General features: G+C 27.1%; 1 protein-coding gene across 15 annotated transcripts in view; it reads right to left on the bottom strand.

Moving 5' to 3' along the window:
- LOC145276902 (uncharacterized) overlaps positions 1 to 26,091 on the bottom strand; it is a 296,930-nt gene that overhangs the window by 60,426 nt on the left and 210,413 nt on the right. For all 15 annotated transcript variants that reach the window (XM_080128348.1, XM_080128358.1, XM_080128349.1 and 12 more), the window contains 2 exons: positions 24,766 to 24,830; positions 20,547 to 20,724 (listed from right to left, as the gene is read on the bottom strand). In XM_080128348.1, the coding sequence (XP_079984474.1) occupies positions 20,547 to 20,724; positions 24,766 to 24,830 (243 nt within the window). The remainder of the gene's footprint in view (positions 1 to 20,546; positions 20,725 to 24,765; positions 24,831 to 26,091) is intronic.

Below are 26,091 nucleotides of genomic sequence, written 5' to 3'. Positions count from 1 at the left end.
TCAGTTAAAAATCAAATTTAATAGATATGGCCCATAAAATATAAATAGGGTTTTTATTTACTTAATTTTTGGAGAAACCTTTCTCATAGATAACAATGCATTTTTTCCTGCCAGAATAAAACCAGATGCAATGTCTTAAATTTTAGATGGGGATAATTAGACCAAAACAATCGTCTTAAATATTGTGCAAAGGATGATTTAAAGGAATCACCAAGTTTTCAAAAATTATTAACTTTTTCTTTTTAATGATTGATTTTGTCACCCTTCTCCCACTTTCATATGCTGTCAGGGGTAAGCCCCACCACTCCATACTTCAGCCACAACACAACTGCTAGTTGCTAATCAATTACAGTTAAACTGCATTAAAAATTATATTTAAATACCTTTGCTTTGCATCATTTCTTAATTAGGAACAGAAAAATCGATTTTATAAAAAGAAAAATAAAGCAATTATTCATGATTATAATTTCTGCTAGGAATTATTAGTTTCAATAATTAAAAGAAAATCAAACTGCAGAAAATGCAGATGAACGTGCATGTGTAAAAAGCTGCAGCATTGTTGAGGACATTATTTTTTGCCGTCAGTCATGCATTGTTTTAGCAGATAAAATTTATTTACATTACTAAGAAAATATAAATTCATTTTTACTGAAATGATGCACCCTGATATATGACAATTGGAACAAATTACAAATTCAAAATAAGCATCTTTTAAATTTGTCGTTTTGACGTTCAACTTCATGTCAAAAAACAACATTTTTGCACCAATCTCATAAAAACCATTTGGCATTTTTATATTTCAATATTAGTTATTGTATATTTCTCTTGTCAAACACAAGTCAACGCTTTAGGATTATTGTGAGTTTTACTATTTTTTAGGCTATTGTTGTACAAAACCATTGAAAATAACACATCACTCTATACATTCTGGAGCTTAACTAATCTAGCAACAACTTAAATGGATTTTATTCATCAATTAAATCTCCTTCTCTTCTAGAGTGACACTCTGATCTTAATGCTTCTCTAACAACTTGATGCCTTCTTTTGTAGAATGATTTGTCTTTCGCTTCAAAACATACCTCAGTTTCTAATATCACTTCTTTGTTAGAGCTAAATTTCTTTCCCTCAAGCATTTTTTTAAGGTCTGTAAACAGCCAGTAGTTACTGGAGGTAAGATCTGGAGAATAGGGTGAGTGTGGAAGAAATTCCAAGTGAAATTCACATAGTTTTACCATCATTGAAATACACTTGTGACACAGTGCAGAGTCTTAGTGAAATAGCATATATTTTTCTTCATATAACGTTTTTGCGTGTTTTCTTCATTCAAATGCACCAATGATGCACCATATAATATTTACTATTGATGGTTCTTCTTTACTCAAGGAAAGTGATGAACAAAATATTTTGCACATATAAAAATAAGGTAGCCAAAACCTTGCCTGCTGATGTTCGCATCTTTGCTCAACTATCCCCTGTTGCTGCCCACTCAGCTCACTGTCAATTTGATTCTGGAGTGAACTGATGGATCCATGTTTCATCCATTTTCACATGTTGACACAAAACTCCTTTATGTTGTGTTCAAACAGTTACAAAAAAATTTAAAGACAATAATGTTCTAAATCATCAATATGCTGTTGTTTTTGACTGACTGAATAAATGCAAAATTCACTTCAAACACAGCTTCCTCATTAACAAATCTTCATGCAAAACGATGAATACACTGCATTCTGATATATTCAATTCTTCTAATTTCAATTCACCATCAGTCAAAAAGAGTTTGTGAACTTTTTTTCAATTGAATTTGGGTGACTTGAGCATTCAGCATACTTTGTATCTGTACAACCATGTTTAAAGTCAACATACCACTTCTTGTGTTTTGCAATGGACTAGAATCTGAATATTTATCAAACAATTGCTTTGTTTAGAAAATTTACAATAATAGATTCACTTAATTTGTAAACTAATAACCTGATTAAGCTCAAATTGTAATACGTGCTATTAGAAAGTTAGTATTTCATAAAAATTATATAAACTTTTTATTAGTTGCACCATCTATATGCCAGCCATAGGAGTTATTGAGTGATGTGTTAGTATGAAACTAAGGGTACATCATCTTTTGTCAATGCAGCTTATATTTATATATGTGCCATCTCTATTATTGGACATTCTTCTTTCATAAATGATGAAATATGCTAATATTGTATTGAGAGATAGTATAATCATTATATTAAAGAATTAGAAAATTAACATATAAAAAATCTATAAATAAAAAACTTATAGGACATAAAACAAAAGTAGACGAATTCTCTGATGCAATTTCTATTTACATAAAAATAATTATAAACCAAACAAAACCCATAACAGTTCACTTCTCATCACCAGTCATAGACTTTTGCAATAAATTGCCTTATCAGGTTACAAATTTTATATATATATATATATATATATATATATATAATCATTTTAAAAATAAACTGGATGAATTTCGAAATAATTGCAGAATAAATTAAGAACATTGTTGGTATCTACCTGATGACATATTCAAAAGAATTTGATCTGTATATTTATATTCTATAAGACAATTTTTTAATTGAAATGAGATTAGAAGAAGAGATCCCCAAGAAGAATTAATAAATTATAATTGCAAATATCCTTCATTTATCGTAAAATAAATTTTAAAATCTATCAGCAGACAATTTACCAGATAAGTCAATACAAAATTTCACTTGAATATAATCGGTATAAAATCAAAGAAAAAATAAATCAAATATAGTTTTACAAAATATTACATGTAAATTGATAAAATTATAGAAAAATATTTTGTAAAACTAAACCATACAAATATTCAATAAGCATACAATAAAAATTAGTTCATTAGTGACACAGAAAATATAAAACAAATTATTGAAAATTAATATTATTCATAATTTGTAGAAAAAGAAAATATGAAATGAAAAGATTATGCAATGGAAAGCATAAAATCCTAAAGAGAAAATGATGTGAGAACCTTTTTAAAAATGGATTCTTACAGGAGGCAAATCTGTGTCTTTTGTAGATGAACAATTCAAAATAACAAAAAAGACAAAAGTTAGTTAACAAAAGAGAAATTGATTATAAAGATTATGGTACACAAATAGGCACATTCTCAAGTTTTTGAAAGTTCAAAAAAAGAGAATCGAGAAACTTTTGTTTTATTTCGTTAAAAAAATTATAATATGCATAAAATGTGCATAAAAGTGTGTGTGTATGTGTGGTATCAAGAAGATAACGGGGGGAAAAATAAACACAAGAGTTTTTTCTGGTTTCTTTTGAATCAATAAATGTCTTCTAAGTGCGCCGATTGCTTAATCAGGTTACAAACTACTTATATATATATATATATATATAATTTTAAAAATAAACTAAATGTGCTTTATTTTTTCTCATCACCATCTAACGTAAACCTTAATACTCGGATCTTATTCCTTACCCACATATTTAGCAAAAATTGCACTCAAACAATGCCATATACCTCAACACTGCATAACAAATTCTGATTGGGTTAAAGTACTACTTATTTTTTTTACTATATTTCATCCATGTTTACTATTCCTTTTCTCTTTCTTCTTTCTCCCTCCTTTTCTCAATCAACGTACGTCCTGCATGCATCACATAATTTTTCAAATAATTACACACATGCCAAAATAGATATTATGTGTTTTCTTTCTTTTACCACAATGCTTGTTCTTATGTTCAGACCATTTATTTTTACCTGTTAGCATGAGTCATAGTATACTAAACAAGTTAACCTCATTTATCACATCCATAACATGGATCATACATCATTTTTACAGTATTTATCTGTTCATGCATGAAGCCATTTTAACAATTTGCACCACATGAATAAAATAACAGTATACAACAACACAAATGTCAGAAAATGCATTCTAAAAAAAGCTTCCATAAATTGGGCGAAACTTCCAAAATAGATCAACCATTCAACATCGTTTTGGTCAGTTACACCAACAGACTCATGATTCTTTAAGATTTCCATTCCATCCTATGATCCATTAAAAGTAAAAAAGTGGATAACATGAATTATCAAAATCCTAAACAAATTAGACTATGTCACACCAAAAAGATTCTAATCTGCTTGATACAAAGCTATACAAGAATCTATGGAAATCGCAAGGTTCACTGAATAAATCTACACTACTTGACAAAAATTTTTAATCTATATATATACCGAAAACTTAAATTACAGATTTAAAAAATAGCCACAATTATGGAATCAAAATACTCTAAATAGATTACCAAATAAAATTTACATTAAAAGAGAGAAAAACAGCTTTTACTAAGACAAGAGAAGAGACTATGCATACATAATACCAAACAAAACCATTCTTTCTTCCAAAAACAAGCAAAATGTTAATGTGGAACTCAATATATAACAAAACATCTTCATGGAATGTAAAAATATCATCCATATTAAAAAAAAATCATACAATGTGGAGAGCATGGGAGAGGTATTTAGAACAACGGCCCTCATTAACATTATCAACTTCTCAAAAAAAAAGAAAAGAAAAAAAAAAAACTGGTCATCAACTACAGATAAAAAATTCCCACACACTTGAATAAACAAATACTCAATAGAATTATTGACTTTACTGGATAGCAACAACTGAACCTATACAACTGAATACTCAGTTACCAACAAAAACTCATCATCTGAAATAATATGAAAAGTAGGCAATATAGAAAGCACACAAATAATTGCACAAGTAATAAATATCTCCCACAAAGAACAAATAAAATTTCTTCCACAGAAAATAACCCAACAGCTAATATACTGTAAAACCAAATCAAAACGAAAGAAAAAAAAATTTTTTAAATCTTTTTTAAAATCGTGTTTTCACACATTTTCTTATGTATAAAACAGTTTAAGGGCAAACAAATAAAACAAAGTTAGACAAAAACTTACCACAAAAGTTTTTATGTACAATTCATCATTAAGATAAACATTGCTAGTTATTAATTTTTCACTTTGTACATTGTGTTTTTGATGAAAAATTTCCTTTTCACACAATAATCATTTACTGTTTACATATGCTTGTGTGTAGAGTTTGTATTAGAACTACAAAAAAAATGTTGGTTTCAATATATTATTTATTTTAAAAAAAATCAAAACCAATGTTAACAAATAAAAATAATACAATAAAACCAATAATTTGTTAAAATATTGGTTTTATTTTCTTTTATGCATTTTCTACTTAGTGGTGAGCTTTTGCTGTCACAGCTGCTTCGACTGAAACTCTAAATGAAAATGCAAACCAATGCATTCGAAAACTGTTTCCAACAAAAAAAACATTAGGTTTTAATTGATCTGCAATAAAGATATATTATTCGATTTACACAATCTTACAAAATTCTTTATTTTAAGGCATAAAAATTTAGCGTAAAAAATTCAACAAATTAATTGAATAAAAAAATAATTAAAATGCAGAAATTTAAGCAAACCCATTTGCAGAATAATAAAATAAACCCAGGAGATATTTTTCAAAGATAGCAAGAAGCTAAAGCCATTGAAGAAGCACATTGTGATTTACCACTGAAATTTAACAAAAATGTAATGAAATAGTTGGTGTTATTAAAAAAAGTGTCTTATTAAAAACAAAGCATAAAATCACTGCTTCTACCAAGTAAAATGTATCAATCAATTGATACTACTTTTGCAGAAATTTAGAAATTTATGTATTTAGAATCCTAAATCAAAAACTTAAATATTATGAGGGTAAGTTTCCAGTATTTATTTCAATAATTATATTGTTAGAGCTTAATAATATTAAGAATATTCAATTTTATTTCATTTATTCTTTTTTAAGTTAGCAACTGAACTGAATAAAAAAAATTAAATAATAAAACATATTTAATTAAAGAATATAAAAATATTACTATCATAGTAACGTCTGATGAGATGTATGATCAAAATAGGATTGCATTAATGCACCCATTCATCACATTTAATGATAATATAAATAATTATTATAATATAGTAAATGGGATTTTAAAGAAATTGAATAAATCTTTACATAATGACCTATCAGAGTATATGAAACTCAACACGAGGGTGAAACATAACATAATAAAAATTCAAGACAAAACAAATATAAATATAGTTAAATTAATTCATCAGTTCAATAAGAAAAACATCTAGAGATTAGAATATTATATAATAAGACCATAGCATTTTGAAGCATAATGCTTCTCTGCTATATATCATTCCTCTTCTTTCCTCTATATTTTATTTAGTTTTCACTATCATCATTTTATTTCTAAACTAATGTAACTTCAGCTAGATAGCCCATATATTTCTCCTCTTTTGAGGAGAAGCATTGGGCTTTGAAATGCTATGGTATCAAGAGTTTTTATAATATTGTAATTATCACATATTTTTCTCATTGGACTGTCAAATAAATTTAACTATATTTAAATTTGTTTTGCCTTTGTTCAATCTCAAGTTGTTTTTTTATTATCAACATATGCAATTTTTTAGAGGATTATTTTACCCTAAAGCCTTGCATTGGACTTCAATCTCAAGACGAGGCATTTTATATTGGACTACTGTCATCTTACTCAGATTACTATTTCATGGACTTAAATTGGACTACCTATAAAGTTCTGGATTTTTTTTTCCATTTTGCCTCTTAAATTTTCTTTATTTCTTTTTTGTATGTATTAAAAATGGAGAAGAAATTTAAAAAAAGGAAGGCAGTGGGTAAATCGCCATTGAAAAATACTTTTATGGCTGCCAACGGGTTAAAGTAGATTTATTTGTAAGAAAATTGCTTTAGAAAACTTAAAACATAATACGGAAATGAACGATGTAAAAAAAAAAAATATTAAGAATTGTTTACTTAGATAATTCAAATGCAAGCAAAAAAAATTGGGATGCTGAAAACGTACACAGTAAAACAATACGTTTTATTGTTGCGTTGATTATTTAGTATAATATATATCGTATATATGAAACAGTTCAGTGATTATATATATTATTTGTAATCACGTTTTGCGTTTGCTTTAAGTTTTTTATTCAATAAATATATTTGCTTTTCTAAGGATGTCCGTTTGTTTGAACGAAACCAGTCCAGCGATTGGTGTTAATTTGTATACGCTGTTATGGGTTTATGTTTATGTACGAGTGTGCAACAAGAAATCATGACCTCGATGTTGGGTTACAACACCGGTTACAAGGTCATTTGAGTTTTATAATTATATATATATATACAGATTACTAGCATGGGCACCCGGCATTACCCGGGTGTTTGGATGTGCATGCTGAGCAAAAAAAAAAAAAAAAAAGTGGTAGTAGGAAGGTAGGCTCGACCCCGTACCATAAAGGAGGAAAAGAACGGGGTAAAACCTAACGTTTATGCTGTTACGACCACTGCCAAACCGGAAGCGACATTTTTTAAAATAAAGTCGAGACAATCTAAAGGAGAGGAAACTTTCAAAAATATCGGCGAGAAAAGTGACCCCCCTGTAAAAAGGTGCCTAGTTGAAGGGGAAGATATTAATGTTTTTAGCCAATTTTTCCATATTTGTCGTATGAAAGATTGAACTTTAAAACGATACTGATCTTGGAAAAATCAGTCGCCTCTATTGAAAGTTTAAGCAAACAGACATAAATACATACATTTATATATTGGTAACTAAGAATTTTCGACCCAAACTGATGAAAAAGCTTGCCCTATCTCTGAATACCCTTTATGTAAAATTTCAAATATTTAGACCAGAAATTGTCTGAGTGATTTGGAAGAGACCGCAGAGGTCAATTTTTTTTTTCAAATCTGACCCCTATTATGACCCCTTAAAATTTATTGTTTTGGGCTCAAATCAAGTTATTAAGTTAGATCCATGTCCAAGGAACCTATATTAAAGATTTCAAGTGCATAGAGCCAAAATTGTTGGAGGAGTCTGGTAGAGTTCTCAAAGATCAAATCGTTGAACTTTGACCACTTAATCGACAAATTTCTGGCCAAAAACCGATCACATCAATTTTCCCAAATCTCAGTAACCTGTATATCAAATTTCGAGTCTGTAGACTAAAAATTGACAGAGTTATTGCGTAGGGATATATTATATATATATATATAAAAATAGATAATATATATATATATACATAAATAGATAATATATATATATATATACATAAATAGACAATATATATATACATAAATAGATAATATATATATATATATACATAGATAGATAATATATATATATATATATACATAGATAGATAATATATATATATACATAAATAGATAATATATATATACATAAATAGATACTATATATATATATATATATATACCTAGATATATATATATATACATACATAAATAGATAATATATATATACATACATAAATAGATAATATATATATACATACATAAATAGATAATATATATATACATACATAAATAGATAATATATATATACATACATAAATAGATAATATATATATATACATACATAAATAGATAATATATATATATATACATAAATAGATAATATATATATATATACATACATAAATAGATAATATATATATATACATATATACATAAATAGATAATATATATATATACATATATACATACATAAATAGATAATATATATATATATACACATACATAAATAGATAATATATATATATATATATACATACATAAATAGATAATATATATATATATATACATACATAAATAGATAATATATATATATATATATATATATATACATACATACATAAATAGATAATATATATATATATACATACATAAATAGATAATATATATATATATACATACATAAATAGATAATATATATATATACATACATAAATAGATAATATATATATACATACATAAATAGATAATATATATATACATACATAAATAGATAATATATATATACATACATAAATAGATAATATATATATACATACATAAATAGATAATATATATATACATACATAAATAGATAATATATCTATATATATATATATACATACATAAATAGATAATATATCTATATATATATATATATACATACATAAATAGATAATATATCTATATATATATATATATATATATATATCTTCTATATATATAAAAATGTAAATTTGGTTCGTTACAAGTGAATAAAACCATATTTCTACGTTACTAATTTATTTGAAATTTTCAGACAACCCATCTTTAGAGTCGAGGGATGTTTTTATGTCATTAAAATAAATTTACCTCACGAATTATTAAAATATTAAATAAAATATAAATATTTTTCGAAACGTTTCTGCGAGACTTGCCCGGTTTTATTTCTGGTAACTTCCGTTTCAACTACTCTCGAATTACAAGTAAAAAAAAAAAAAAAACTTACTCATGCAGAGAGTGATCCGTGCTGAAATAATAACGTTATTATTTAAAAAGCCATTCTTAACATGAGGAAGGGAGGGTGTTTTGTACCTATTCTGTACTTTAACCTTACAAACGTTTTCAAACAGGATCGAAAAAATGATGCTATTTTTAACACAAAGGGCACAATATTTATCGAATTTTTTTTTTGTATTGATTCTTCAAAGCATGCCCTGTTTAATAATGGTCATGCATTATTCGGCTCGCTAAAAAAAATTGTTAATTTATTTATCAAAGATTTTAAAATGGCTTTTTTCGTATAAATATTAATTTTTTTTTTTTTTGCTGAACTTGAATTAATTATTTTACTTAACATATTCACCGAATTTCACACTTCAAAACTCAAAAGCAGGATAATTAAACACAATCGAAGTTCTGATATTCAGACGTCAAAATAAGATATGCAAACAATTTTTTATTTTTTTTTTTAAATCTATAATTCTGTCCCTTACAACAACACAATATGTTGTGTTCAGTTTCAGATGATTATTTTAAGCATATTTGTACCCCCTCAAAACAGGGGGGGGGGTTGTAATAAAAAAAAAATATATACATATAAATATCGTTTATGAAAAATAAGTACACTGTTATAAAATTCATTCTTCTCTTAATAATCGCTGAAAATTTTGTATTGATCGGATAATTACCTGATTTTTGGTAGATTTTTAAAAAGACGGTCTGTCAAAAAGTACCTACCCCCCCCCCCCCCCGTTTTGGCAGTGCCTAATAAAAACCCTAACCTCCCCATGTTAAAAAAAAAAAAAACGCCCTTCCATAAACCTCGAAAGCCGTTCTTAATATGGGGAGGTTGGGGGTGTTCATTCCGAAAGCCGTTTTAACATGGGGAAGTTAGGGTGTTTATAATATGCTGGGGCGAGTCGTAAAATTAACGAAGTTGCTATCTATTATTTATTGCAAAAATTGCTTGAAATTTATTTATTTGACAAAAAAAAATTACATTTTGGTACTCCTTGAGCGTTGAGTTCCATGGCGACCAGCAGAAAAAAATAATAGGCGCTCCCTTAGTCCCCCACCCCACCCCGCACGTAACATATTTTATTTACTGACGTTGCCGTAACTAAACGATTATTTGTCACATTTACAAACATTTATTTATTTATTTTGAAAAAAGTTTTACTTTTTATGAATATTAAAAGAAAAATGGGTACTCATGCAGAGAGTGATCCATGCTGAAATAATAACGTTATTATTTAAAAAGCCATTCTTAACATGGGGAGGGGAGGGTGTTTTGTACCTATTCTGTACTTTAACCTTGCAATTGAATAAAAAAAAACACGATTTAAAAAATAGTGCGGGTCACTCTCTGCATTAGCACCGAAAAATGTTACTAAACATTTATTAATAATTTCTCACTTTTACAAACATTTGATTTTAAATTTCTTTTTAAATGACGACTTTTATCGACTTTTTTTTTTTTAAATATCCCCCCCCCCAATGGTGTTTATTCCGAAATCCGTTGTTAACATGGAGAGGTTGAGGGTGTTTATTCTGAAAGCCGTTCTTAACATTTGTGGAGGTGGACCTAATGTAAAAAAATAAATAAATAAATAAATTAAAAAAAAAAACTAAATCATTTACTGATAACTTCTCACTTTTACAAATATTTTTTTAATTTACATGCGCGGATGAACAAATTGTTGAATAGTGCGAAAACAAAACGTTTTGGTAATAAACTTTGGGATAATTTTTTGGGTAAATATTTACATTTAGGTCCACCTCCACAATTTTCTTTTTTAAATGACGACTTTTATTGATAAATAAATTTACTTCTCTGCAACTTTTATTGATAAATAAATCTACTTCTCTGCCACGGGCACAGAACCCCTCCTTTTTTTTTTTTTAATAGTATTTTCGGGTAGGTATGCTGACAACAAATATCAGTTAAATTTTGCAAATAGCCCCCCCCCCTACAAAAGTGGTGTTTATTCCGGAAGCTGTCTTTAAGATGAGGAGTTTGGGGGGGGGTGATTATAAGGTGGACCTAATCTAAAAAAACAAAAAAAAAACAAGTTTTTTATGCGCACATAAGCAACTATTTTTTATTAACTTTTTTTTTTTTAACTTTTTTATTTAAAAATTAGTAAATTTCAATGAATAGAATAATAAATCATTTATCATTAATATGTGTTTTTGGTTTTGTGTTGAATGAAACTTTTTTTTTTTCTTCATTACAACAATAATGAACCAATTTAAATCTTCCGGCATGCGTTTAAGGGTTACGAAATTATCAATAAATCGTTTAGTTACTAAGCCAACGTCAGTAAATAAAAAAAATGTTACGTGCGCATGCATTAGCCTTGACTAGGGGGGGGGCTAAGGGAGCGACCATTAAATAATTATGCTGGTCGCCATGGAACTCAACGCCCAAGGAGTACCTAAAGTGGCACTTATGCACTTATGTTATCGTGCTATTTTTTAAAATAGTATTTTCATGTTAAATTCAAATTTTACAATATGTTTTTCTTTTATTAATTTGTTAAGTGAAAGTACAGATAACCCGATCGGTTTCTAATGTGAGGAAAATCTAGCCCCCCCCTCCAAAAAAAAAGGGGTACTCTGGATAATAACAAAACATTAAAATTGCCTCAGTCTCGAAAGATTTCTTCTCTACTGAATGAGGAAAAAAACGGTGAAGTGTAGTTCACCTTCTGTTTCTCTCCCCCTCTCTCTTCCTCTCTTAATATCTCTCTCTCTATCCATCTCTCCCTTTCCCTCTCTCAATCTATCTTTCTCTCTATATCACCCTCTCCATCTCTCTTTGAGCCCCTTTCTCTCTCTAACTCCCTCTATCTCTCTCCTTTCCTCTGTCTCATCCCTCTCTGTTTCTAACTCTCCCCTCTCTCTGTTTATCTATCAATCCCTTTATCTCTCTATCTCCTTCTCTATTTTCCTCTCACTTTCTCTTTTCTATTTATATATCTTCCTCTATATCTGTCCATCTCTAATCCCTCATCCTATTTTAGTCTCCTAAATTAATTACAGTGAATAAGGCATTGTCAAAACACGGATAAATCCTATTTTAGTCACCTAATTTACTGACTGTGAGAATAGAAGTTATTTGGAAATTACTGCTACCTTGAACGGCACCAGAAGTAACTGGTAAAACCTTTCTAATTAAATTGATTTTGGCAGCCATTTGGTAACAAAATGACATAGCCTTAGCCCTTGCTGCATGAGGAATATCTGTGACCTTGCTGCCAAGTAGAAGAATTATTTATTCTACTTTAAAACATTCAATTTTTCAAAAATCTCATGTTCGACATCTCCCAAACATCCAATATGGGGAAAAAATATTGCAGAAATGCAAACTTATTGTTTAGGATGAATGCACAATGGTACGCAAAAAATCACTTGAGGCTCTTGGTCGATCCTTGCAAGATTTGCGTGGCAATTTCAGACCATTTGGGAATGCAGTAATATTGCTTGCAGGAGATTTCAGACAAATGTTACCTGTTATTCTTCAATCAACACCAACAGATGAAATAAATGCTTGCCTCAAATACTCTACTTTTTTGTTCCATGTGAAGACATTAAACTTAAGTCAAAATATGCATGTACAGTTGCAGACTGTTCGATCCGCACAAAAACTTTTGCATCACTTGTGGGAAATTGGGTACGAAAAAGTGCCAGCTGATCAGAGTTAAGGGCAAAATTCTTTGACTTTTAACTTCTGTAATTTCTGTAATTTTATTTCATCAAAAGAATAGTTAGTTTAAAAGGTTTTTGCAGATATTCAAATTATAAGAATTCCATTTGACTGAGTGAATGAGCTATTCTTGCAGGTCAATACAAAGATGCCCATGAAGTTAACGCTATTATTCAATGTAAAATTCCAAGTGAGGTAGTCAAATACAAATCCATCGACACTGTTGTGAAAGCAGATAAAGTGGTTAATTATCCAACAGCTATATTTGCCAGGGATGCCACCGCATGTATTGCAACTGAAATTTGGTGTACTAATTATCATGTTGTGAAATATAAACCAATCCAAGTTTTGCAATGGCACATAGCTTGCAGTAAAAAAAAATTAACAAACAATATCATAGAAACAACAATCTTAACAGGACCTTTCACAGATGAATATATCTTCATTCCATGCATTCCTATGATTCCACCGGATACATCATTACACTTTAGAAAATTGCACTTTCCAATTTTATTGTCATTTGCAATAACCATCAACAAAGCACAGGGAACAATCCTTACAATTGTGGGCCTTACAGTTACACACTGACTGTTTTTTCACATGGACAATTTATGTTACGTATTCAAGAGTCACCAAACCGGAAAATCTCTATATCAGCTAAGAAAATGGAACAACAAAAACTGTGTAACCATGCAAAATGGAAATTTAAACCTATAAGAAACATGCTTTTTCTCATTTTGGAACTTTTTCCATTGCGCCAATTTGAGCAACAGCAACGCGTGGCAGGGTTCAGCTAGTATATACATAAATAGATAATAACTATATATATATATATATATATATATATATATATATATATATATATATATATATATATATACATAAACAGATAATATATATACACATATATATACATAAATAGATAATATATATATACATACATAAATAGATAATATATCTATGCATATATATACATACATAAATAGATAATATATCTATGATATATATATACATACATAAATAGATAATATATCTATGATATATATATACATACATAAATAGATAATATATCTATGATATATATATACATACATAAATAGATAATATATCTATGATATATATATACATAAATAGATAATATATCTATGATATATATATACATACATAAATAGATAATATATCTATGCATATATATATACATAAATAGATCATATATCTATGCATATATATACATAAATAGATCATATATCTATACAAATATATACATAAATAGATCATATATCTATACATATATATACATAAATAGATCATATATCTATACATATATATACATAAATAGATCATATATCTATTCATATATATACATAAATAGATCATATATCTATACATATATATACATAAATAGATAATATATCTATACATATATATACATAAATAGATCATATATCTATACATATATATACATAAATAGATAATATATCTATACATATATATACATAAATAGATAATATATCTATACATATATATACATAAATAGATAATATATCTATACATATATATACATAAATAGATAATATATCTATACATATATATACATAAATAGATAATATATCTATATATATATATATATATATATATATATACATAAATAGATAATATATCTATATATATATATACATAAATAGATAACATATCTATACATATATATATATATATACATAAATAGATAATATATCTATACATATATATATATACATAAATAGATAATATATCTATACATATATATATATACATAGATAATATATCTATACATATATATATATACATAAATAGATAATATATCTATACATATATATACATAAATAGATAATATATCTATACATATATATATACACATAAATAGATAATATATCTATACATATATATACATACATAAATAGATAATATATCTATACATATATATATACATCAATAGATAATATATCTATACATATATATATACATCAATAGATAATATATCTATACATATATATATACATAAATAGATAATATATCTATACATATATATATACATAAATAGATAATATATCTCTATATATATATGTATATATATATACATAAATAGATAATATATCTGCATATATATATATATACATATATATACATAAATAGATAATATATCTGCATATATATATATATACATAGATAATATATCTACATATATATATACATAGATAATATATCTACATATATACATAGATAATATATCTACATATATACATAGATAATATATCTACATATATATATATATACATAGATAATATATCTACATATATATATATGTATACATAAATAGATAATATATCTACATATATATGTATACATAAATAGATAATATATATATATATATATATATACATAAATAGATAATATATATATATACATAAATAGATAACATATATATATACATAAATAGATAACATATATATATATATATACATAAATAGATAATATATATATATACATAAATAGATAACATATATATATACATAAATAGATAACATATATATATATATATACATAAATAGATAACATATATATATATATATACATAAATAGATAACATATATATATATATACATAAATAGATAATATATATATATATATACATAAATAGATAATATATATATATATATATATACATAAATAGATAATATATATATATATATATACATAAATAGATAATATATATATATATATATACATAAATAGATAATATATATATATACACAAATAGATAATATATATATATATATATACATAAATAGATAATATATATATATATATATACACATAAATAGATAATATATATATATACACATAAATAGATAATATATATATATATATACATAAATAGATAATATATATATATATATATATATAAATAGATAATATATATATATATATATATATATAAATAGATAATATATATATATATATATATAAATAGATAATATATATATATATATATATATATATATATAAATAGATAATATATATATATATATATATACATAAATAGATAATATATATATATATATATATACATAAATAGATAATATATATATATATATATATATATATATACATAAATAGATAATATATATATATATATATATATATATATATATATATATATATATATATATATATATATATATATAAATGTAACTCTTGGTTCGTTCGCAATTAATAGTCTAAAAAAACACTGGACGGATGGCTTCCACGTTTTGGTATAATATGTTTACTATATCCAGGTGTGTTTTTATATATTTCTTTTTAATTATAACATTATACTTAATTTTTCTATGATAAATAGGTGGTTTTCTTTGTACCGATAGGACATTTTTTTTTATTTAGGGACAATTATTTATTACCGCTTCCTGTCACATGACCAGTGTTTCTAATTTAGCGGTTTTCCTGCTAGATCTGGAGATTTCGTTTGCAATCTAGCGGGAAATTCTAGAAAATCTGGAGATATTTCGCATCCACACACCCGCAATTTTAGATTAAAAAATAAAGAAAAGCGCTTGAAAATACTTTAAAACATAAAATAAACTCATTCATGGAAGTAAAAAAAAAGTAGCATTTATTGCCTTTGGTAACAATTATTTATTGATTGTTTGTTTTGTTTTTCACCTTTTTTTCGGCTAACCATTCTTAAATCTTGCTATAAAATCGATTTTTCCAAGTACATTTTAGGTGGGGGGTGGGCATTCCAACCTCCGAAGTTTAGTTTAAAATACGAAATTTAGAAGTATTTAGTCGAAAATTGTAAAAAGCAAGAAACAACAGCAAAAAAAAAAAAAAAAAAAATTATACCAATACAGTAGAATCTAATTATCTACCAACCTAAATACTTTTAACATGCTAAAACAAAGTTTTTTTGTTTTTTTTATTTTTCTAATTTCAAAATATGTTGCACCATTATTGTGATGTTTAATTTGCAGTATATTTCAATTTAACTTTTATTATAAAAAGTTTGAGTTTATGATTTGTTTCCTGCAAAAAAAAAAAAAAAATACCCTCTCTGAAAAAACAGGTAAAACTAGCTGATAAAATACGGGAGCTAACCGCTTCAATATAATTCCAGAAACAGATAGTGAGAAAACACGGAACATTTTATATATTGAATATACTATATTTATAATTTTTTTATGGTAGGAAGTTAAAATATGGAGGTTTTTTTTGGGGGGGGGGGGAATTAGCGATTTTTGAAAATTTCAGATGATAAAAGTTACAAATCTAGCGATTTTCTGGACATTTCTTTCTCCTAATCTCGCGGGGTTTTTTTAAATCTCAGTTGCCAACACTGCATCATTAAAAAAAACACTACAGTCTTAATGTAAACAGAATGTGTTTACAATATCGGTAAATTTTCAATGGGTTAATCATATGATTATTGATAAATTAACCACACGTGGTCGCTTTCCTATTAAATATTCATCGAAAAATGTTAGGTACAGACAAAATGAATGCCGACGCTTAAAGTGTATAAACATTTTGACCCCTCCCTTTACTTAAAAATTCACCAAAAATCAGGAAATTAACCAATTTTAATGAAAATTGCAGTATTTATCAAATAATGATCACAGAATATAATAAACTAATTATTTTTACTTAACTCTTAGTGAAAATGTTTTATTTTGTTTAAACAAAAAATACCTTTACTAAAGTTATGGTTTTCAGTAGTAAATAAAAAACGCAAGAATTTATTTTTGCTTTTTTATATAAATAAAGCATCGTAATTTGTAACAATAAAAAATAATTTTTACAGTAACATTACGAAAAAAGCCCCTAAAGTCCGTATTAATGAATTCGATATAACTCGAAGAAAAATAAATTCTCGCATACTAATCAGGAAATTAAAGATTCAATTAGATTCCTATTTCAGTCACCTAAATTATTTAGGGTGAAATGAGTTTAGGAATTTATAGCCAAACCTAAATATTTTTTTTTTTTTTTTTGCTAAAAAAAAAAAAAATAGCATTAATACAGTAAGTTAGGTAAAATTTTGGTAAAATCCATTGAAAGCGGTCGGTGGTTCTATGAGAAAATAAAGCTGTGTACGCATTATAAATGTTTCTTTTCTGTGTCTTACGTTATACATTAGTACATTAGGGGTCATTTCGACTTAAAAGTTTATTTACTGCACTCATCTGGACTAGAGAAAATCATGATTTAAATATGTGTGTCTCGTCTAAATAACTAACGATAATTCTCTGATATGGCCGACCAGACGGGTGATCAAAAAGTCAGATCGAGCGTACCGCGTACCGGAAAACGAAATGAGACTAAAAAAAACGGGCAAAAAAAAAAAAAAAAAAAAAACACGGTCAAAAAAAAAATTATCCACCAAGAAAATAAAACATAACAAATTAATCTGAAAAGTGCAAAGTTCAAGCCAAAAAAATTTAAAAAAAAAAAAAGGCCAATTGTCAATTTGATCTCATTTCGTTTTCCGGTACACTCGATCTGACTTTTTGATCACCCGTCTGGTCGGCCATATCAGAGAATTATCGTTAGTTATTTACACGAGACATACACATTTAAATCATGATTTTCTCTAGTCCAGATGAGTGCAGTAAATAAACTTTTAACTCGAAATGACCCCTAATGTACTAATGTATAACGTAAGACACAGAAAAGAAACATTTATAATGCGTACACAGCTTTATTTTCTCATAGAACCACCGACCGCTTTTTATAAATGAACGCGAGAAATATGAAAACTTAACAATCATTATTGCAGTGATGTTAAATAAATATTTTATTTGTTATGTTTACATATATTTCTTTAATGTGATTGTTTTTGTTTTAGGGTTTCAGCCGGATAAAATGTTAAAATCTCAATGTTATTCCTTGATGGGATAAACATGGGTAAATATATATTTTAATCAATAGAGAAATCTAATGCAAAAAGCATTAAAACAAAAATCTAACTTGGCAGAAATTAACTATTTTGCTTGACTCTGCGCTAGGACCAAAATGAATTTTTTCATTCTTGGTCAAAGATGATTTTTATTTCTGTCTCAATCCAAAATGTCTTTTCTTTGTGGAGCTAGATTTTCCCAACATGAAAAAACAATTTTGAGCCCAACTTTATCCTCAAACAAGGACATATAACTTTATCCTTAAATAAGGACATATTACAAAAATATTTCAGGATTATCAAAAAACAATAACAGCAAATAAAAAACAATGTTCATCGAGAAATGAAGTAGCATTAAAATTATTTTAAATCTTCAATTTATGTGTTCTATTCTCTAGAAAATAAATATACAGAAACATTCAACTTGAAAATTTAATTTTCAAGCAAATTTTTGTTTTGTAATTCCAGCTAATCAAATGATATATTTTGATCAAACATTACTTTTCAAAATCTAAAATAAATGGTCCAGTTAATCGATTTAATTTTAATTATAAAATGTGTTGTCTCAACAAAAATAGAAAATTGTATTTTGAGGTAAATTCATATATCTATAATTATTAGTTTATAGTGATGTTAGTATAATACCTGGATATGTTGATTTACATGCTTACCTAACTTCCTGTACTTTATAGCTAGTATGAAGAAAAATATTTGTAAAATTTTGTGGAAAACAACAGTATATAGTATTTTTGCATGAGAGATTAAGCAACAGTGATGAATGTATTAATGTAATGTTTTTATTGGCAAAAAATATTAGAAATTATGTTTTTAAGTAAAAATAATTTGCTTTGAACCAAATACCCTTTCTGTCTATATTTTTTGTGGATTATCAAATAAAAAAAAGATTTAATTAAAAAATATGTATTAATGTAATATTTTCTTATCTTTGTTTCTTTAAATTTATAAAATGCGTATCCATTTAAACACCAAACTAATTTAAATTTACACAAGATAAAACCTCAAATATTGGCATTGTAAAAACTATCATTTTAATAATGAGTAATCTTTTTTCTTTTTTATCAACAATTCACAGGTTTCTATTGAGTATGAATGGAGAAACTCTAAAAATACCATAACTTTTAAATAGTAGATTAGTTTTTTGGTTTAAAAACGCACACACAAAGAAAACAAAAACAAATTTCATTTGATAAAAATATTTTAAACTACTGCTTCAGTTCTAGAAATAGTAAAACAGGAAATAATTTCATTTTTTCTGAAGATTTAATATTGCAAATTCCATTCAACATACAAGAATTTGTTAAAAAAAAAATGTTAGTAGTAGACATAGTATTATCAATTTTACTAAGTTCAAATGACATTTTTTGTGAAAACAATATCCATGCACATTAGTAAATATTAATGTTATTCCAAATTGTAATAATTAAATGTAATAATTAAATGTAATAATTAAATGTAATAATTAAAATGTAATTACCAATTCCTTCTCCTCGCAAAGCCTTTTCTACCAAAACACCACGTTCTTCCAATTCTTTTTGTTTTACATCAATTTCTTCCAACCGTCTCTGAATTTCTTGAGCTCTACGAAGGCGTTGTTGTTGTTGACGTTTTTGTTGTCTGCGAGCAGCTTGTGCAATCTTTTTAGGATCGCTCAACTTAAAGAAAAAAAAAATCAGTTTATTTATCATGTGATTTTTTCCTGAAATTTTCATGATTATAAAAAGAGAATATACACACATATGAATAAAAGTGCTCTGCTACCATATGAGACGAATGGATTTGCCAATCATTTTTATAACCAACCGCTGTGCTAAACAACCAATGAAAACGTTGCAAAATTATTATAAAAATTGTCAAATTTTTGATTCAATCAATTCGCCGTTTGCTACGTCAGGGACCGCATTTAATTCTTCGCCGCCATCTTGGTTACTAATCTGAACTACACCGCCATCTTGGTTACTGATCTGAACTACGCCGCCATCTTGGTTACTGATCTGAACTACGCCGCCATCTTTGTTCAACATAATATCTCAGAACTTAAGAGGTTAACTACGTCACGGACCGCATTTGATTCTTGGTCGCCATCTTCGTTACTGATCTGAACTACACCGCTATCTTTGTTCAACACAATGTCTCAAAACTTAACAGGTTATGCATCAGCCACCGTCTTTTCTTTGACGGATCGGAATCTAAATTCGAATTGTGGCAGGTAAAATTTCTGGGATATCTAAGGATTCGAAAACTACACAAAGTCATACAATCTACAACAGAGAATCCAAACGACCTCGAATTTCTCAAAAAAAAAAAAAAAAAAAAAAAAAAAAAACGTGACTGTTTTTGCAGAATTGATTCAATGTTTAGACGATAGAAGTCTGTCTCTGATTATAAGAGATGCATTGGATGATGGGAGGAAAGCATTGAACACATTAAGAGAACATTATTTATCAAAAGGGAAACCGAAAATAATATCCCTATATACAGAATTAACCTCTTTGAAACGTAACGAGGATGAAACGATTACCGACTACGTTATAAGGGCAGAAACAACGCCAATGCCTTAAAACTCTCAGGTGAAATAATAAGCGATAGCTTGTTGATATCAATGACCCTCAAGGGACTTCCAGCCGATTTTAAACCATTTACAACTGTTATAACTCAGAAAGACAAACCCATAAATTTCAGCGAATTTAAAGTGGCATTGCGCAGTTACGAAGAGACTAATCGTATGCTCGTGGACAATAATAACTCCAGCAATATTATGAAGTTCAAAAATGCTTCTCGAAAGCAGACACCACCAAATTACGCACCTCACCGCAACGTATTCTCCAAAAGTAATTTTCCCAAGAAAAAGAATAAAATTATCTGCTATAATTGTGGACGACCCAACCACAAAAGTTTCCAATGTCGATATAAATGCTCTAAAATGGACTCCATAAAAAACGTTGAGAACTTTGAAGAAGAACATACATTTCTATTCACATGTAACTTTGACAATACCACAAACGGTAAAAATCTCCTTGTAGACTGCGGTGCGACAGCGCACGTTATCACCAAGGAATCTGATTTTATTAATTTTGATTCAAACTTTAATCCTCAAAGTCATTTTGTCGAACTTGTCAACGGTAGTCAAATAAATGATATAGTCTTGAAAAGAGGTGATGCCAAAATATACCTAAAAAATAATAAAGGTGAAATCTGTAACTGTATTCTAAAAAATGCTCTGTTCAGACCTACATTTAAGCAAGACATATTTTCTGTACAGGCTGCAATTAAACAAGGCGTGAACATACAATTTGGCCAAAATACATCAAAATTGACATACCCCAATGGAACTGTATTTGACATTAAAGAAAATGGCCGACTATATTATTTAAAAAGTATGGTTCCCTCAAAAACTGCCTGTCACGACTTGGAAACTTGGCATAAAATTCTATGACACTGCAATACAGCTGATATTAAAAAATTACCAAATGTAGTCGAAGGCATGAAAATAATACCTTCAGACGATCTCCCAAATTGTAATGTGTGTGCACAGGGGAAAATGACAAAAGATATAAGCCAGACAAAAAAGCTACAAAAATTCTCTCACTTGTGCATTGTGACTTAGCAGGTCCGATCAGCCCGATGGGGAGAAACAATCTAAGGTACGTTTTGAACTTCATTGATGATTTTTCCGGTTTAATTATGGTTTATTTTCTAAAAAACAAATCCGACACTATCCTCGCCACTAAGAAATATTTAGCTGATGTTGCCCCGTACGGTTCAGTAAAATGTATTCGCTCAGACAATGGGACTGAATTTACTAGTAAAGACTTTGAACTTCTTTTAATTAACCACCGTATTAACCATGAGAAATCGGCGCCGTACTCCCCCTTCCAAAATGGCACTGCTGAAAGGGCATAGCGAACCATTTGGAGATGGCAAGATGCCTACTTATTGAATCGAAATTAGCGCATAATTTATGGACATACGCTTTAATAGCAGCAGCATATATCAGAAATAGATTGTTCAATAAGAGGCTAGGAAAAACGCTGTATGAAGCGTTTTACGGTGTAAAACCTAAAATGAATAGAATGCATCTATTTGGTTCTGATTGTTTTGCATTTATAGAAAGCACTAGTAAACTAAATACTAAAAGCGAAAAAGGTACTTTCGTAGGTTACAATAAAAATAGTCCAGCATACTTAATCTACTTTGCAGCTCAAAATGCCCTAAAAAGGGTTAGATGTGTAAAATTCAATGATACATTAAATTTTAAAAATGGCGATCCAGTGAATGAAAAATGTGAAATATTGCCTAGCATCTTAATCGATTACAATGAAAATATTAATAACGTTTTCATTGGTTGTTTAGCACAGCCGTTGGTTATAAAAATGATTGGCGAACTCATTCATCTCATACCCCCATCACAAGTCAAAAACATTTTACAGAAATACTCACAGCTAAATATTTTATTAAAATTCTCTAATAAAAATAATTTTAAAACTGTGCACATAAAAAAATTTCCTTATTTAGGTGGGCTGTTTTTACTTAAGGGCATATCAATCTTTTTCAGATTATTTAATGTCAAATCCAATCATTTTGGTCAAAGTTATAAATAACTTTCAAACATTTATTCATGTTATGGTATGATTGTTTTCCAGCATATCAACCCTTTTCAGGTTATTTAATACCAAATCTGATCATTCTGGTAAAACTTTGTTTCATGCTATTTATATTTTCAAATATTTATTCATAATGTTTGGTTTGGCCGATTTTTAGAGAACAATTGTTGTTTTTGGCTTTGCAGAACATGAGTTTTATAAACAAAACAATAAAATTATTGCTTGGTGCATTTTAGGTCAGGAAGCTGGTATCTTCAAAACATCTGATTTAGTAGAACCAAAACAGAAAAAAAAAACATAATTAAAAAAATATAAAGGCTATACACATTTTAACATTAACAGACTATCACATTTCCTCCAAAAACTTATCATATCAAATAAAACCCTTAAATCAGTAATATATTCAATGAATTTCCATTAAATACTACATGTCAACAAATAGTTTAGGATCATTGTTAACATAACTGTCCAATTGTCTACTTTAACCAAACATACAATAAAATTTACTGCCAAATTTGAAAAGATTATTAACCATAATACCTTTGTTCAGCAGGGATAAATATCACAACCAACCTCACTGAATTCACCAGCGATAACTCAAACATAGTTTCTCTCTGATAGCTGAATATTTAATTTTTATAATCTCATCATAATTCCTCGAGTCTCTTGAATTGTATGTTCGTTGCAGTTTCACAGCCTACCATAGCAAGAAATAAATCTGATCTCCTTCTCTCCTCCGGTAGATTTTTCATATTTTAATTTCTTAACTCTGGCTAATGCTGATCCATCTTTATATATGCACTGGTTCATCAAACATAGATGGTTTAATTGGCAACAGCCTTGTTATGATGAATCGATGTTGACTGGCTAACAGCATTTACAAGTGACAGTTGATATTAATTTATTGCTTTTAAGTGGTTGAAATTTTCATAAAATGCTACAAAAATATGTACTACTTAAAACTATTTTGGAGCCATTTTTATTATTTTCTCTTACATTCTCTAAAATTTTCTTTTAAAATAAGAGTGTTCCTAAAAATGTTACAAAATAAGATATAAATGTATATTTTAAACATAAATTTTATTTTCTTACCTTGGATCTTCTTGAGACAGAAGTATCAGTTGATAAGAAACTCTCACCTGAATCAGAGTATTCATCTAATGGCAAGAACAATAAAAACAATTATCAAGAAAGATTTTAAAATATTCATCAGCATTTTCTTATTGCTTTCATCAACAAACATGATATGAAAAAAGAACCAAGAAAACATTTTACTAAAAACCATTCTTACCAAAATATGCAGATAAATCATAAAAATTAATTATATATATATACATACTATATATAAAAGTCACTTTGTGTGTGTGTGTGTGTGCGCATGCACAAGTTCCTTTCTCATAGGTTCCGAAACGGCTGATTTCACACAAAAGTAATTTTTATGTCTTGCAGTGTTCTTAGATATGTTTTGTACAGAAATTCATCCGATAAGTATCGAAAATGAAAAAAAATCCAATCTTAAAAATAGTCTTTTTCTTATAGATAAGAAAGAAAAATTTTTACAGAGGAATATTTTACATTACACTGGCCGATATAGCATAAAATAATCCTCCTGTAAATATTCTTTTTATTTTTTTATCTCTAACAGAAGAAAGTCTATGTTTAATATTGTCAAACCTAAATATCAGTTGACATGATATTGTAAACAAACACAGACAGAATTTTAAGAAAGACATTATCATTATTACTTTTATTTTTTATTTTTTTTGTAAATTTGTTCACCGTGCAAATTATTCTTCGTTAATATATAATAATCAATAGAGAATTGATTCTATAATAATACATACACAATTTGCATAAATTAAAATATTGTGTAAGCGTATTGTATAACTGGGCAACACTAAGCGGCCATCTAGTATATATATATATATATATATATATATATATATATATATAAAAGCAGTAAATATGAAATAGAATTTATAACAAAATGGAAAATTGAGTTATGGAAATAACATGTTAGTAGAAATAAGATCACAAACACTTGATTAAAGCTAGAACAACAGATTTAGACATATTTTCACTGATATATATATATATATATATATATATATATATATATATATAGCAGTAAAAAAATATGCCTCTACTGCTGAATATCTACTTTTACATGACAACTTTTCAAGGTAATGTCAGTAAATATTAAAAAGAATATGAAATCTTCAAATGAGTAAAACAGAGTAAAACATTTCTAGATTGCTTGAACATTGCATTTGTTTTGTTTTTATTTCAAATTATTCTCATCATATGAAAACAAGTTTTAAAAAATAACCAAAAACTTTTTTGTAAATAAAATATATATTTTAACTAATGATGTATTCATATATTGTAGCAATTGTATTTTCTGTTAGAAACATCTTA

The sequence above is a fragment of the Euprymna scolopes genome, chromosome 5 (genome assembly GCF_053919585.1).
Source record: "Euprymna scolopes isolate OS-2025 chromosome 5, ASM5391958v1, whole genome shotgun sequence".
NCBI lineage: Eukaryota > Metazoa > Mollusca > Cephalopoda > Sepiida > Sepiolidae > Euprymna > Euprymna scolopes.
Note: the sequence above shows the minus strand (reverse complement) of the source record. Positions and strands in the feature narration are given on the sequence as shown.